Below are 14932 nucleotides of genomic sequence, written 5' to 3'. Positions count from 1 at the left end.
GTGGGTGGGCTGGTGACATGGGGGGTGGGGGCAGTGACCAGGGCTGTCTCCTGGGTGGGGGGGTGGGTGCTGTGGGGAGTCGCTGTGTCGAACAGGGGGAGGAGAACTGGGGCGGGGGCAGCCGAGAGGGGCCAGCGTGAGTCTGCCTGGGCCCTGCCCCTTCCGCAGCCAGGAGCTTTTCCCTGACCCGTTCAGCCCCTCCGTGAGCACGTCGGGCTGGCTCAGCTCCAGGCTCTGCCCCCGTCCCGCCCCTGCTCTGGGGCCGCCGCCCCGGGAAAGTGCTGACTCAGCAGCGAAGGCCAGGCCTGGCCTGGCAGCAGCTGGCGCCCAGCACAGCCATGGCAGCCAGACACGGGCTGGGCAGGGCCTGGGCCGGCAGCAGCCTGCAGGGCCAGAGGCTGGCTCACATCGGGGCCAGGGGCCAGCTGCAGCGGGAGTACGACGCTGTGGTGATAGGGGGAGGTAATGCTGGGGCTGGGGGCTGCTGCTACTGAACCCTGGGTGCAGGGGCATCTTTAGGAGGGCACTGCCCCCCGCCCCCAGCAGGCTCCAGCTCCCCCCGGGGACGAGCCTGGGTGTGCAGGAGTGCTGGCCCTTTAAGACAGGCGTGCAGAGCTCTGTGTGTGTGTGTGCACACTGTCAATCAGCCAGCAGCTGCTTTGCTGTGCTGGCCAGAGCCCCTGGGGCTCCCCACAGAGCTGCCTGGGCTGGCCCTACCTCAGGCCGAACTTTTGGGGGTGGGGGGAGGGAAATGGCTGGTTCTTGGATCCTGTGGCTCCATTATCCTCCAGGCAGCCAGTCATGGGTCCCCAAAGGGTTTGCAGCCCTCACCTGCCCGATGGCTCTGTGGGCCCTGGCTGAGGTCAGCAGGTGGGGCCGTGTGGGGCTGCCTTGCTGCTCACGTGCTGTGCCAGGCCAGGCCAGGGCCCTGCAGCGCTGAAAGGCAGGAGTTCCTTGAGGGGGAACGATGCCCAGCAGCAAGCTGGAGGTGGTGGTGTCGTTCTGTTATTGGGGGGGGTCTTTTCCAAGCGTCTACGCTTCTGGGGTCAGCTCCAGTGCTACGAGAGCTGCCCCCAGAGCGCCCCCTTCGCTCCCTAGGCACACGCATGGGCTGTGTGGATCTAGCCACCTCACCCCCCCCCCCAGTTCTGCTTTAATCTAGGCACCCCCTTGGCACGTGGCTTTCACCCCACCCCACCCCAAAGGGTTCTGTGGTGGCTGAACTCCGTACTGATGATTGGTTACAGTGAGTCCTACCCAAAGGGCTCATGTCACTGGCAGGCAACGTGTGCTCCAGGCTTTGCAGAAGTTTTACAAAGACACAGCTGGTGAGCGCTAGTGCTCGTACTAGGTGCACATTCACACTTACAGTCCGTTATTCTGACTGAGTCCTTCACTATTGTGAACACTTGGGGCGGGGTCTCAGCAGCGGCTCCCCACCCACAGCTACCCTGGCACCCTTTCCAACAGACACTGCACCGGACAAGGGGCAAATTCTGCTCTGTAGCACGGCTGTAAATCAGGAGTAATCGCATGGGTTTCAACCAGTGGGCTGACTTCGGAGTTGGGTAACTGAGGCCCAAATCTAGTCTAGCTAGGGCGCCCAGGTGTCCCGATTTTATAGGGACAGTCCTGGTTTGGGGGTCTTATATAGGCTGCTATTACCCCCACCCCCTGTCCTGATTTTTCACACTGGCTGTCTGGTCACCCTAGCTCCATTGTATTTCATTTTTAGTTTAATCCCATAATTTAGTTTAATAGAAGATTTTGAACGATGTATTAATATAAATCTGGGGTTTGTTGACTGGAATTCTAAGCCGCGTGTGTTGGAAAACAAATACAAAAACTGCTGCCACGAAAAGCACTTCAGTTGTGGGGTCCTGTGAAACAATCGTTGTGTTAGTGTGATAAAGTGGTGGTGTGTTGCAGTACCACGAGGTGTACAATCGTTAGCCTGCAGGGTCTGGTGGTGAGTAGTTATTTTTGAAATCTACTTGTGTCTGAAGTGTAGCACCTGGAGTCCCAGATAAAGTTGCTCTGCACCCCAATCTGAAATGGTGCCTGGGTGCTGAGGCGTGGGGCTGGCACCCTACACCAGCCAGGGTGGAGGGAGCTCACTCTGTGCCCAGTGTGAGGGGCAGGGGCTGGTGCAGCATCTTGCCATGGATCTGCTTCCTGGCCATTGGGTGAGCCGAGTTAACAGGCCTCAGCCATGCTGGCCAACCAGGGGAATGGCAAAGCCGCCAGCATATAGCCATGGAAAGGGTGCAGGGGGGTCCTGTGCCTGGGGAGAGGAAGGGCCGGGAGGCTGGAACGGGGGCCCACTGTCTTCTTGGGGTCAGTGCTGCCCCTGTGCCTCAGTGGGGTGCGTTTGGTGGGAGGGGGTGCAGTGCTTCTAGAACGGGACCGGGGTGGGGCTTTCAATGTGTCTGGGGGTGCTGTGCTGGGGGAGGTGCCAGTGCTGCAGGGCGAAGGGAGCGGGCTGGGTGGGCTTGGTGTGGGGGTCCTGTATCTCCTAGCCCCCACATTCATTAAGGTCCCCAAGGATGTTTCCCATGCCTAGGGCAGTTGCCAGCACTGGCCCAGCCCCTCACCCCCGGCACCCACACGGGTGATGCTGCCCTGTGGGCACGGGGCATTGTGGTGAGAGCAGCACAGATGGCACCATGCAGCCCTGGCTGCCAGGGAGATGGTGAGTAGTGGCAGGACCGATTGGTGCCCCAGGCCTTGGCTCCTCTTACCCTCCTCCCATCTCTCGTTGCAGGGCACAATGGGCTGGTTGCAGTGAGTATTGACTGCCAAGGCATCTGCCTCGGGGCCCTATCTTGGGGGGTGGGGGCGGGGAATCCCAAGTGTATGGGAGGAATCCTATGGTGTGAGGAGGATGCTCCCAAGAGCACTCTGGAGTGCATGTGTCCTGGATGGGTTTGTTGGGGGTGGGGCCTTGGGGGTGTCATGGGGGGAAGCTTGAGGGGAGATGTTCTGGTGGGGGCTTGGGGGCATCCTGGAGGGGTTTGGTGGGGGCCACGTGGGGCCAGGTGACTCTTGTGCTCGTGGCAGGCTGCCTACCTGCAGAAGTCGGGCGTGCGGACAGCCGTGCTGGAGAGGCGTCACCTGCTGGGAGGTGCCGCGGTCACAGAGGAGATTGTCCCAGGTAAGCCCGGCCCCGCCCAGCGAGATGCCCCGGGTGCCCGGGCTGGGCTGGTAGCTGACGCTCCCTTCTCTTTCAGGCTTTAAGTTCTCCAGAGCATCCTACCTGCTCAGCCTGCTGCGGCCACAGATCTCCACAGAGCTGGAGCTGCAGGTACCGAGGCCAGTCCGGCGGGGCTCAGCCAGTCCCCGATGCTGCCTCCTGCCCCCCACTGGCAGCGTTGGTGGGTGTGAGGCCCTAGCATCACTGGCCAGGCCCAGCTCGCTGCCCCCTCTGAGCTGTGGGGGCCCAATCCTGGAGCCTGACAGCCTCCAGTTCAGAACAGCTCCCCGGGCCTGTCCCCTGTGGGCTGGTGAGGGGGCCAGAGGGGCTGCACTGCCTGGCACTGTCCGCGCTCTCTTGCAGAGGCATGGTCTGAGGGTGTACGCCCGCGACCCCTACTCCTTCACCCCCATGCTGGAGGATGGACAAGCCCAGCGCTCGCTCCTGCTGGGCCACGACATGGCGGAGACCCAGCGGCAGATTGCTCAGTTCTCCTCCAAGGATGCACAGGTACCGAGGGCAGCAGGAGGGCCTTCAATGGGGTCAAAGTCCTGCCAATCCCAGTGTGACTGGCCCTAAATGGCCCAAATCCCAGGCATGCAGCCATGAGGGGCTGGACCCTCCAGCGGGTCTGGCCTGGGAGTGCTCCCTGCAGCCTCCTGGCCCACCCGCCGAGTCCCAGACAAAGCAAGGTCTTGGCTCCTTGCCCTCCCCAGCCTGCCAGCTCATGGGCACGTCCCGGCTCGAACGCTCGGGCAGGGGGCGGAGGGTGGTCAGTGTCTCTGCACAATGCATAGCTGCAGCCCCAGGCCAAGTCCACCCTAGGACCACTGGACTGGTGCATGTCCTGGCAAAGCACCTACTGTGGATGCAGCATTTACCAACCCCTCCAAGTGTCACAAGCTATGCCGGGGAAAGTGTGGTTTTCCCAGGCTAGCCGGTCTGCGCTAGGGGTGTTTCCCAGCCCAGCCGTGTGGTACAATCGCACCTCGTCCCCCCGACTGACCTGGCTGTGCCAGCACAAGTGTGTAATGTGAGTGTGACACATTTCGGGGTTACCCAGGTGTCCGGGTGCATTGCTGCCACCTGCCCCCAGCATGAGGGAGCCGTGGCTGTGCCCAGCAAGGGGCATTCTCCCAAAGCTACAAGCAATGCGCGCGCGCGCGCTCCACTCCTGGCTACCGTGAGCCACGCTCACTCCCTCGGTGGGCTAATAATTTACACCCCACCTTGTCACACTGGAGCACCCAGCCCCTTGTCGTCTGGGCACCCGCAATGTGCACCGATCCATTCAGTCAGCTGGGAGCATGAAAAATCCACACCCCCACCCAAGTGCCGAGCTAACCCACGCAGACAGCTCTCAGCCGCTGGAAGAGTTCTGCCAGCCCAGCTCCCAGGCGGCGGACTAGATAAATTCATGGTGGTGTCACGGAGTGTGGGGGAGTCCGGCCCTGCACCCCTCTTCCTGGGACCCACAGTGACTCTCAGCCAGCCAGTAAAACAGGAGGTTTATTGGACAACAGGAACACAGGTTACAGCAGAGCTTGTAGGCACAACCAGGACCACTCAGTCAAGTCCTTCTGGGGGTTCAGGGTGTTTGGATCCCAGCTTGGGATTCCCTGAATTCCAACCACCCAGCCCAAAACTGAAACTCAGCTCCCCCTACTCCCTCCAGCCGGCCCCTTCCTTTGTCCAGCTTCCCAGGCAAAGGTGCTGACACCCCTCCCCCCTGCCTAGCTCAGGTTACAGGCTGAGCACCTGTCCCTCACCTAAAATCACCCCCTGCTCTCCCATCCCCCCCACACAGTCCCTACTCCATCACAGGTGGTTAAGTCCATTAATGGCTATTAGCCAGGCTGGGTAAGGAATGGTGTCCCTAGCCTCTGTTTGTCAGAGGGTGGAGATGGATGGCAGGAGAGAGATCATGTGATCATTGCCTGTTGGCTTCACTCCCTCTGGGGCACCTGGCATTGGCCACTGTCGGTAGACAGGACACTGGGCTGGATGGACCTTTGGTCTGACCTGGTACGGCCGTTCTTATGACCCCTCCCATCAGTGCCGTAGTGTCTACACCAAAGCGCAGCAGCTCAGCTGTGCCCTTGGAGCATTTCCATAACCCGGGTGGTTCATTAGCTTCAGCTCCGCCCTGAGGTCCCCTCGTCAGAGGCTTTTCTTGGGGTTCTTTGCTTTGTCCGTGCTCAGGCCTGTGGCTGGAAACACGGGGCAGGGCTGGGTCAAAGGATGCGGCTGGTTCTCACTGTTGAGTAGCTGAGACCCATCTGGGCTTGGGGATGGGCTTTCCCTCCAGCAGCTTCCACATTTCTCACAGCTTTGGGCAGACCCCACCCGAGCCCCCCTTCAGTGGTTCAGACCCAGCTGTGATGTACTTGCCTGGGCATGTCTGTGTCACTGAGGACCTGGCCTGGGTTTGCAGTGAGCCTGAGCCAATTGCTGTTTGTGGCAGGATTCACAGCCCAGACTCCATTAACATCAGCATTGTGAAATGTCCCTGCTGATCAAAGCGCAGGGGGGAGGCCTGCAGGGATGGTGCTCTGGAGCAGGCTGTCCCCCGCCACCCCTCTGACAAGGGCTGGGTGGCTGAGCATGCAGGAGGTTGTGTCTTGCCTGGCTCTGACCATGGACCGGGGGGAGGAGTGGGGGGCGCATGTCCTGCAGGCTGAGGGCACATGCTCAGCGAGGAGTCTGGAGGGGCGCGGCCGGGTAGCAGCAGCGTCTCTTCTCAGGGCTGGCATCCACTGGCTCCTGCCTCTGTCTCCGCTTCAGGCCTATCCAAAGTACGAGGCGTTCCTGAGCCGCTTGGTGTCGGCCCTTGACCCACTGCTGGATGCCGCACCGGTGGACCCTGCTGCCTGGAGCCAGGGCCCCCTGCTCCAGCGGCTCCGCGCCCTGCGAGGCCTGCAGCCCCTGCTGCGGGCGGGTACGTCTGGGGCAGCAGCGCAGGAGGCTCCGGCCACGGGTCCACGCCCAGCCAGTGGGGCACGGTGCTGGCGTTAGAGGGCTCAGGCAGAGCAGAGGGGGAGGAGCTGCCCCGGGCACTGCCCTGGGGCTGGCAGAGGCCTGAGCCTTTCCCCTTGCAGCTAAACCCCTGGCTCCAGTGGGAGTCAAGTGCCCATCGTCCCCGGGGCAGAGACGGGTCCAGGGCCTGGCGCGTACGGAGCCCACGCTGGGCCCACTCTGTCCTCGCCTCCTGCCGTCTGCCTAAGTGGGAAAGGCACCTGCAGGGCGCGTGGGGCCCGGGGAGATGGTGCCACCTCTGACGCCCGGTTCTTTCCCTCAGGCCTGGTGCTGGGGAAGCAGCTGCCCCGGTATTACCAAGTGCTCACAGCCCCTGTCACCAGGGTGAGTAACGGCGCTGGGGGACGGGAGATGCCCACCCTGAGGGGGCAGGGGCTGAGCAAACCACGCATGGGGCTGGGCCTGGGAGGGGCCTGTGGGGCTGAGCTGTGCTCGCAGCTCCATGGGACCCAGGCCCCCTCTGCTGGGCCAGGGGGACCCGCCTGCCCCCCCATGGGACCCAGGCCCCCTGTGCCGGACCAGGGGAAGGGACCCGCCTGGCCCCCCATGGGACCCAGGCCCCCTGTGCTGGGCTCGGGGAAGGGACCCGCCTGTTCCCCCGTGGGACCCAGGCCTCCTCTGCTGGGCCAGGGGGGAAGGGACCCGCCTGCCCCCCCGTGGGACCCAGGACCCCTGTGCTGGGCCGGGGGGGGGGGGGTACCCGCCTGCCCCCTATGGGTTCCAGGCCCCCTGTGCTGGGCTCTCTTCATTAAATGCTGTTTTTGTTTTTCTCTCTCTCCAGATCTTGGATCTCTGGTTCGAGTCGGAGCCCTTGAAAGCAACCCTGGCGACGGATGCAGTGATCGGCACCATGGCCAGTCCGCACACGCCTGGCAGCGGGTAGGGTGTGGGGCTGGGGCTGAAGAATTCACAGCTCCTCAGGGCCTGTCATAACATTTTTTCCCAGATCTGGACCTTAGCGTCCAAAATGTGGGTGTTAGCATGAAAACCTCCAAGCTTAGTTACCAGCTTGGACCTGGTAATTGCTGCCATCAGCTAGGAATTATACAGTGCCTAGCTCACTGTGGTCTCCCCAAAACCTTCCCTGGGGGACCCCAAGACTCAGATTCCTTGAGTATCACAACAAAGGGGAATAAACCATTTCCCTTCCCCCTCCTCCCCTCCAGGTGTTCCCTTCCTGGGTTCCTGGAGAGATATACAGAAGCAAGCTCTGTGAATCTAAACAAAGGGATTTTCCCCGCCCTGTTTCCAGTCCTGGAAACACAAGTACCGAGAGAGCTAATCTCTCTCCCCCCCTCACCCAGAGGGTATGCAAAGTCAGGCTTAGTAAATCTAACACAAAGAGATTTTCCCCCTGACTTCTTCCTCCCACCAATTCCCTGGTGAGCTGCAGACTCAATTCCCTGGAGTCCCCACTAAAGAAAACTCCAACAGGTCTTAAAAAGAAAGCTTTATATAAAAAGAAAGAAAAAGGACATAAAATGGTCTCTGTAATTAAGGTGACAATATACAGGGTCAATTGCTTAAAAGAAAATGAATAAACAGCCTTATCCAAAAAGAATACACTCCAGCAACTACACACATGTAAATACAAAAAAAAAACAATATAAACCTATTGTCTTACTATCCTTGTACTTACAACTTGGAAACAGAAGATTAGAAAGCCTGGAGATAGAACGATCACTCTCAGAGCTGAGAAAAGAACAGACCAAGAACAAAGGACTCACACCCCAAAACTTCCCTCCACCCAGATTTGAAAAAATCTTGTTTCCTGATTGGTCCTCTGGTCAGGTGTTTGGTTCCCTGTGTTAACCCTTTACAGGTAAAAGAACATTAACCCTTAGCTATCTGTTTATGACAGGGCCCTCCTGTTCCTGCCAGGGTGTCGCACCCCAGCGCTCGCTTCCTCCCACTCCTGCCCCGTGCTTGCTGCCATGTTCCCCCTCGTGCCTGGACCACACCCCCCCCCGGCACACACCAGGCCCAGGGAGCCCCTGCTCGGGCAGGTCGGTGGGGTTTGCCTGGGCTGGCGCTGTCAGGCCTGGATGCTTCAGCGGCCTGGCAGCTCTCTTGGCCCAGCCCTGCAGCCAGGTGGGACCGGCGCTGGGCTCGGGGTCTCCAACTGGGGGAGGTTGGTGGCATGTGGCTGTGAGAGGGGGAGGGGCAGCCTTGGAGCAGCTCCTCTGTGTAACCTCAGTGTCCGGTTGTGCCCGTGGGGCTGGGGGAGCTTGGCACCCTCTGCGTGTACTCACTAGCCTAGCCTGAGCCCCCTGGCTGTCCGGGCTGGCTCGGCGTTACTCCCAGGGTGTTGCCACGGGGGGTGGGGGTGCCCTGGCCATGCCCTGCTGACCACGTGCAGTGGGACTGTGCCCGCCCCGGCCGGTGTCTGTCCTGCCCATACCCTGGCACCATTGCAGGCGGCTGCCCTGGCCCAGCTGTTAACCTTTGACCTCTCTCCTAGGTATGTGCTGCTGCACCATGTGATGGGCGAGCTGGAGGGGCGGAAGGGGGCCTGGGGCTACGTGGCAGGCGGCATGGGAGGGGTGTCCCAGGCCATCGCCAGCGCAGCCGCTGCCCACGGGGCTGACCTCTTCACCGAGAAGGTGCCCAGCTTCCTGGGGAGGGGGCGGAGAACTCAGCTCCCAAGCACTGGGGTGCTCCCTGGCCCATAGGGACCACAGAGCCCTGAATCCTCCCCTCCGTCCTGCCCGTTAGCTGCCATGAAACAGTGACTAGAGACTGTGCTGAGGGGCATAAACCCCACCGGGTGGGGGGTGGGGGGGCTGGGCAGGCCCAGCAGCATCCACATGGGAAAGGGTCACTCAGCCTCTGGACGGCCGCACCCTCCCGGCAGCCACGCTCTGCTCGGTGCACCCAGCGTGCTCCAGGCTGATCTCCCATCTCCCCCCTCACCAGCCGGTTGCCCGCATGCTGCTGGGCCCCCGCGGGGAGGCACAGGGTGTCGTCCTGCAAGATGGGACCGAGGTGAAGAGCAAACTGGTTCTGTCCAACGCGTCTGCTCAGCTCACGTTCCTGCAGCTCGTTCCCCCGGTGAGATGCACTGGGGAAATGGGGGGGAAGGTGCCCCAGGGAAGATGGGATGGGGGGGCAGAAGGGGATGTGCTGGGGGAGATGGGACGGGGGGGTGGGACACGACGCGCCGGTGGAAATGAGGAAGAGGGTGCCCTGGGGAAGATGGCACAGGGGTGTGGGGTGGGATGCGCTGGGGAGATGGGCCTGGGGGGGGACACGAGACGCCGGGGGAGAGGGGCTGGAGGGGAGGAAGTTGCCCGGCGAGATGCTCCCATGACGTGTGTGGTTCTTGTACAGTGCCCTGCCTGGGGAAGTGCCAGGGAGCCGCGCTACCCAGCGTGTTCCCTGGCAATGGCAGCACCTGTGTACGGACAGGCAGGTACAGCCGGGTGAGGGGTCACGTTCCGCATGGTAACGAGCCCCTCCCCCCACGATGAGTGCGACACACCCCAACCCCTGTGGGGCAGCCGGAGGAGGCCACTCCCTCTCCACCCCCAGTGACTAAGGGGCCTCCCCGGTGCCGGCCTGGGAGCCCCCAACCTTACGGCAAACACAACACGGTGGGTGGAGGCCAGGGCTGGAGCAGCACAGGGCAGCAGAGGTGGAGCAGGGTGGGGAGCAAGGGGGAAGGTGTCTCGGGGCATGAGTTTGCTCCCCCTCCCCCATCAGTGGGGTCTGTGACTGTTGGGGGCCAGCCCCATGTGGCTGGGCTGTGCCCTTCAGGGGTCCTGGGTAGCTCCAGCCCTGCCCAGACGCAGCCCAGCACTGCCTGCACTTCCAGCCACTTCCCAGGCTTGTTTCCAGCCCTGGTGTCTGAGCCGGGCTCTCCCCGCTCCAGGAGCAGCTGCCAGAGGAGTTCCTCCAGCACGTGGCACAGCTCGACACGCGCTCCCCCGTCACCAAGATCAACGGTAAGTGTCGGTGGGGGACGTCCCACCCCCTGCCCCACCGAGGTCCCCTGGGGGTTGACACTGGTGGGGCCTGTGAGATGCTGCTCTCATGATCTGCGCTCCCGTGGGAGAAAAGAGCCGTCATGGGTCTCCATGAGAGTCCCTGCTGCAGCCTGAGTCCAGAGGGGAAACTGGCCTTTGCCTGCACCATGGCCTCCATTTTCTGCTGTGCTCCCCGTCCCCCGGGCACGGTGATCTGCCCTGGCCCCTCGGGGTGTCAGGAGCACGGGAGGCTCCATGTCCCTTCTGTCCCCCGGATTCACCCCCTCTCCGACATCCCCAGTGGCTGTGGATCGGCTACCCAGCTTCCTGGCTGCACCCAACGCCGGTGATGGCCGCCCACTGCCCCATCACCAGTGCTCTATCCACCTGAACTGCGAGGACACGTGCATCCTCCACCGTGCCTTCCAGGAGGCCAGCAGTGGGGAGCCTTCCACCAGGTAGGGCTGGAGGGAGCTGGCTGGTCGTTGGCAGAGCTGGGCCCTGCTGGGCTCCTGACATGGGAGAGGGCAGTGGGAGATAGCCCAGACTCCTTGGTGCCTCAGGGTCTGGTGCCCCTCATGCTGCTCTGCTTGGGGTGATGCTACCATGGCTCCGGGGCAGCAGCCCGCACTCAACAGGGCAACGGGGCCTCTTGGGAAGGGAAGAATATGAGAGACACCAGGATTTCTGGAAGGAACGTAGGGGAGGTCCCCACTGGAGAGCCTGTGGCTGGGTGATGTGGGGCTAATCCCTGCTGGAGGAGCCAGTGGGCAGGGACTGAGGCAGTGGGGGGGTTGCATCGGCAGCATGCCAGGGTGCTGGGCAGGGCTTGGGCTGGATTCCTTCCCGGGCTGCCCAGTCCGAGGGCTTTGACTCTCTCGCTCTTCCCAGGCCCATGATTGAGCTGTGCATCCCCTCGGCTCTGGACCCCACGCTGGCTCCCCCGGGCTGCCACGTGGTCTCTCTCTTCACGCAGTACACCCCCTACACGCTGGCTGGCGGACGGCCATGGGACGAGCAGGAGCAGAATGCATACGCCGACCGGGGTAAAGCCAGCGGCTTGCAGCACTCATTAGCTTCCCATCCACAGCCCCTTGCCCACTGCTGCTCCCTGTGTGCCCGATCCCAGGGAGGCGTCCAGTGCCCAGAAGTGTCAGCCCTGCCTTCTGAGTGGAGCGGAGAACCCCCCCCGCCCCCCGTGTAGGGTTCCCAGGAGTCCGGTTTTTGACCGGAACGCCTGGTCAGAAAGGGACCCTGGTGGCTCTGATCGGCACCACTGATCAGGCTGTTAAAAGTCCAGTCCGCAGTACAGCGGGGCTAAGGCAGGCTCCCTGCCCAGCTCCACACAGCTCCCGGACGCAGCAACGTGTCCCTAGGGAGAAGTGCGACCACGGAGGCTCCGCGTGCTGCACTGCCCCACACGCCGGCTCCATAGCTCCCATTGGCTGGGAACCGTGACCAGTGGGAGCTGCGGGGGTGTGGTGCCTGCAGGCATGGGCAGCATGCACTTCACAGAGCCACCTGACCACCCCTGTGCCTAGGGGCCACAGGGCATGCCAGCCGCTTCTGGGAGCAACATGGAGCCAGAGCAGGAAGGGAGCCTGCCTTAGCCCCACTGCACGGCCACCTGGGAGCCTCCTGAGGTAAGCAACACCTGGCTGGAGCCCGTATCCTGCACCCTAACCCCCTGCCCCAGCCCTGAGCCCTCTCCTGCAAACCCAGCCCAGAGCCCACACCCCCAACGGAGCCCTCCTGCACCCCCAACCCCCTGCCCCAGCCCTGAACCCCACACACATCCCCTCCTGCACCCAAACTCCCTCCCAGAGCCCTCACCCCCTCCCGCACCCTGAACCCCTCATTTCTGGCCCCACCCTGGAGCCTACAGCCCCTGCTTGAGCCCTCACCCCCTCCTACACCCCAACCCGCTGCCCATCCCAGTGAAAGTGAGTGAGGGTGGGGGAGAGTGAGCGACGGGGGGGGGGTCGCAGGGCAGGGGTGTTGGGTTTTGTGCAATTAGAAAGTTGGTAACCCGACCGGCGGGGGCCATCCAGCCCTGCTCCCCAGTGCCCTGCAGGGAGCTGCAGGCCAGGGGCTGGGCCCCGAGCCCAGCTGGTGACGTTAGACATGCAGGCCGAGCTATGTGTCTTGCTTGCTCTCTAGTGTTCGACTGGGTCGAGGCCTACGCGCCAGGCTTCAAGGCGTCCGTCGTCGGCAGAGACATCCTGACGCCACCGGCTTTGGAGAAGATCTTTGGGCTGCCTGGAGGGGTGGGTAGATCATAGATTCACAGAGCCCCCCCCAGCCCAGCCTGCCTGGAGTCGGTCCACTCGGTGCTCCCAGAGCCCCCCCAGCCCAGCCTGCCTGGCGTCTACCCACTCGGCGCTCCCCCAGCCCAGCCTGCCTGACGTCTGCCCACCCGGAGCCCCCAGAGCCCCCCCAGCCCAGCCTGCCTGGCATCTGCCCACCCAGAGCCCCCCTAGCCCAGCCTGCCTGGCGTCTGCCCACTCGGCACCCCCCCAACTCAGCCCGCCTGGCATCTGCCCACCCGGGGCCCCCAGAGCCCCCCCCCCAGCCCAGCCTGCCTGGCGTCTGCCCACCTGGTGCCCCAGACCCCCACAGCCCAGCCCAGCCTGCCTCGCAGCTGCCCACCTGGCCTGTCTGGGACCTGCCAGCCAGCCTGGCCCAAAACTAGTGAGGGAAGCTGGAGCCGTGCAGCCCGGTTGACTATTCCAGGGCCTAACTCACCCTGTTGTTTGCAGAATATATTCCATGGCGCGATGTCTCTGGACCAGCTGTATTTTGCCCGCCCAGTGCCCTCGTACTCTGGCTACAGGTCCCCGGTCCCAGGCCTGTACCTCTGTGGCAGTGGCGCGCACCCCGGTATGTGAGCTGGGACCCTCCCTTTGCGGCTACAGTGGGGGAGAGCGCCGGGCAGAGGCTCACACTGGATCCAGCCCTCCCTGCATCGGGGGCTGCACAGGTGTGATGCCAGGGCACTGTGCTGACCTGGTTGCCGGCTCTGCCCAGGGTCTGAGCAGGAGAAGCAGAGGGCACGGACGCCCCTTGGGTCACAGCCTGAGGCCACGGGACGCCCTGTGGGGTGCCTGTGATGAGCAGCTGTCCTAGCGCTGGGATCCAGCAGACGGCCTGCCCAGGGCCGGTTGGAAGCAGCTGGGTTGGGCTGGTACTGGGGGTGGCTCTGTTTTTTGCCGCCCCAAGCACGGCAGTCATGGTGCCTTCGGCGGCGCTTCTGCAGGAGGTCCACCGGGCACACGAATTCGGCAGTGGTTCTGCGGGTGATCTGCCGGTCACACGCCTTTGGCACCCGCCACTGGATTGCCACCAAAGCCGCGGGACCGGCGGACCACCCCCAGAAACGCCACTGAAGGCTGCCTGACTGCCACCCTCGCGACTGCCAGCACCCCACCCCCCCAGCTTGCTGTCCCAGGCATGCGCTCGCTGCGCTGGTGCCTGGAGCCGCCCCTGGCTGGCATGAGTCCAGCCCAGGGGTGGGCCCAGCGCAGCAGGAGGGAGAAGTCTGTCCAGAGGCCAGAGCGAGGCTGCACCCTCGAGGTGGGGTAAGGGTGAGAGGGCTGCCCGGATCCTGTGCCGCAGCCCCAGGTTTTTCCCTGCTGCCATGAAGCTGCCGTGGCTGGTGGGGTGTCTTCTCCAGCTGGAAACGTGGCCATTGCTTGTTTGCACTGCTGCCAGCATGTGGGGCTAGGCTCCTGCCTGTGCTCCCCATGGCAGCTCTGCCCTGCTACGCCCAGAGCGCCTGAGCAGGGACTGACGGACACACCTACTGCTGCCCCCCCCCCTCCCATGCATCTGTTTCCTTTGCAGGTGGGGGAGTGATGGGCGCTGCAGGCCGCAATGCAGCTAGCGTGGCCCTGGAGGACTTCAAGCGACGCACTGGCCTAGCCCGGGGAAAGGGATGGTGGCTGTCGTGATCTGGCCACATGTGTGCCTCTCACCATCCCCCCACCGCTCACTTCCCAAACACTCCACAGCATGGTGCTGTGAGAGCACGCCCCGCCCCGCCCCCCACACTGAGTGGTTACCCCATCACTCTTACCCGGCTTAGGCATAGTAACGGGGGCGTGGGGGGCTGCAGGGCCCTCTCTGATCCTGTCCCATCCTTCCCACCCCTCACTATGTGCCCCAAGCATGGCCACTCCCTGTCTCTGGAGCCCAGAGCCCCGAGAACCAAGCCCCGTCCCAGAGTTGCCCACAGAGGCAGGTCTAGCTCTGCCTCGAGAGGGACATTGGTCAATCCGTTCTAATGTAGACAAGGCCCAGGGCAGACTCAGCCCTTGTCTGCTCTCCTAGAACCCCAGGCACAGGCCAGCCAGAGTCACGCAGCCTTGCCCTGAGCTAAGCTGAAGACTAGACCATGTTACACAACCCCTCAGTCAGCGGCAGAATAAAAATCTCAACAGGTGTCGTCATGTTGGGTAGTGCTGCATTGTGCCATGCCAAACCGTCTGCACTGCATTGTGCCCTGCTGTGCATTTGAAAGCAGCTATCAAATCCCCCCTCACTCTTCTCTTCTGTAAACTAAATAATCCCAGTTCCCCCAGTCTCTCCTCAGAAGTCATGTGCTCCAGCCTCCTGATCAGTTTTGTTGCCCTCTGGTGGGGAGCACCCCCCCCCCCCAGCATCGCTGCAGTCCAAGCGCTGTCTCTGACTAACGCAGTGGTTCCCTGGGTTTCTGGCTGGGCCCTGCACTGGCTGACTG

The 14932-nt window shown here is 62.9% G+C and overlaps 1 protein-coding gene across 1 annotated transcript; it reads left to right on the top strand.

Annotated features, from left to right (window-relative positions):
* The first annotated feature begins 71 nt into the window (after positions 1-71).
* PYROXD2 (pyridine nucleotide-disulphide oxidoreductase domain 2) lies at positions 72-14630 on the top strand. Its single transcript, XM_050958817.1, has 16 exons — positions 72-462; positions 2765-2784; positions 3061-3154; positions 3231-3304; positions 3557-3703; positions 5978-6131; positions 6492-6553; positions 7011-7108; positions 8691-8832; positions 9146-9280; positions 10101-10173; positions 10496-10652; positions 11086-11240; positions 12355-12461; positions 12954-13074; positions 14038-14630. The coding sequence occupies exons 1-16, from the start codon at positions 339-341 to the stop codon at positions 14142-14144; spliced, it is 1770 nt and encodes a 589-aa protein (XP_050814774.1). The 5' UTR covers positions 72-338; the 3' UTR covers positions 14145-14630.
* The last annotated feature ends 302 nt before the right edge of the window (positions 14631-14932 follow it).

This window comes from Gopherus flavomarginatus, chromosome 6 (assembly GCF_025201925.1).
Source record: "Gopherus flavomarginatus isolate rGopFla2 chromosome 6, rGopFla2.mat.asm, whole genome shotgun sequence".
In the NCBI taxonomy this organism is placed as follows: domain Eukaryota; kingdom Metazoa; phylum Chordata; order Testudines; family Testudinidae; genus Gopherus; species Gopherus flavomarginatus.
The sequence above is the reverse complement of the archived record's forward strand: the minus strand, read 5'-3'. Positions and strand labels throughout refer to the sequence as shown.

Bases quoted from the DNA above. Each gene is read 5' to 3' on its own strand.
- PYROXD2 (XM_050958817.1), top strand. From the start codon at position 339: ATGGCAGCCAGACACGGGCTGGGCAGGGCCTGGGCCGGCAGCAGCCTG. The intron at 9,281-10,100 runs GTGAGATGCACT...TCCCCGCTCCAG, and splicing joins TCCTGCAGCTCGTTCCCCCG to GAGCAGCTGCCAGAGGAGTT. The intron at 13,075-14,037 runs GTATGTGAGCTG...TTTCCTTTGCAG, and splicing joins TGGCAGTGGCGCGCACCCCG to GTGGGGGAGTGATGGGCGCT.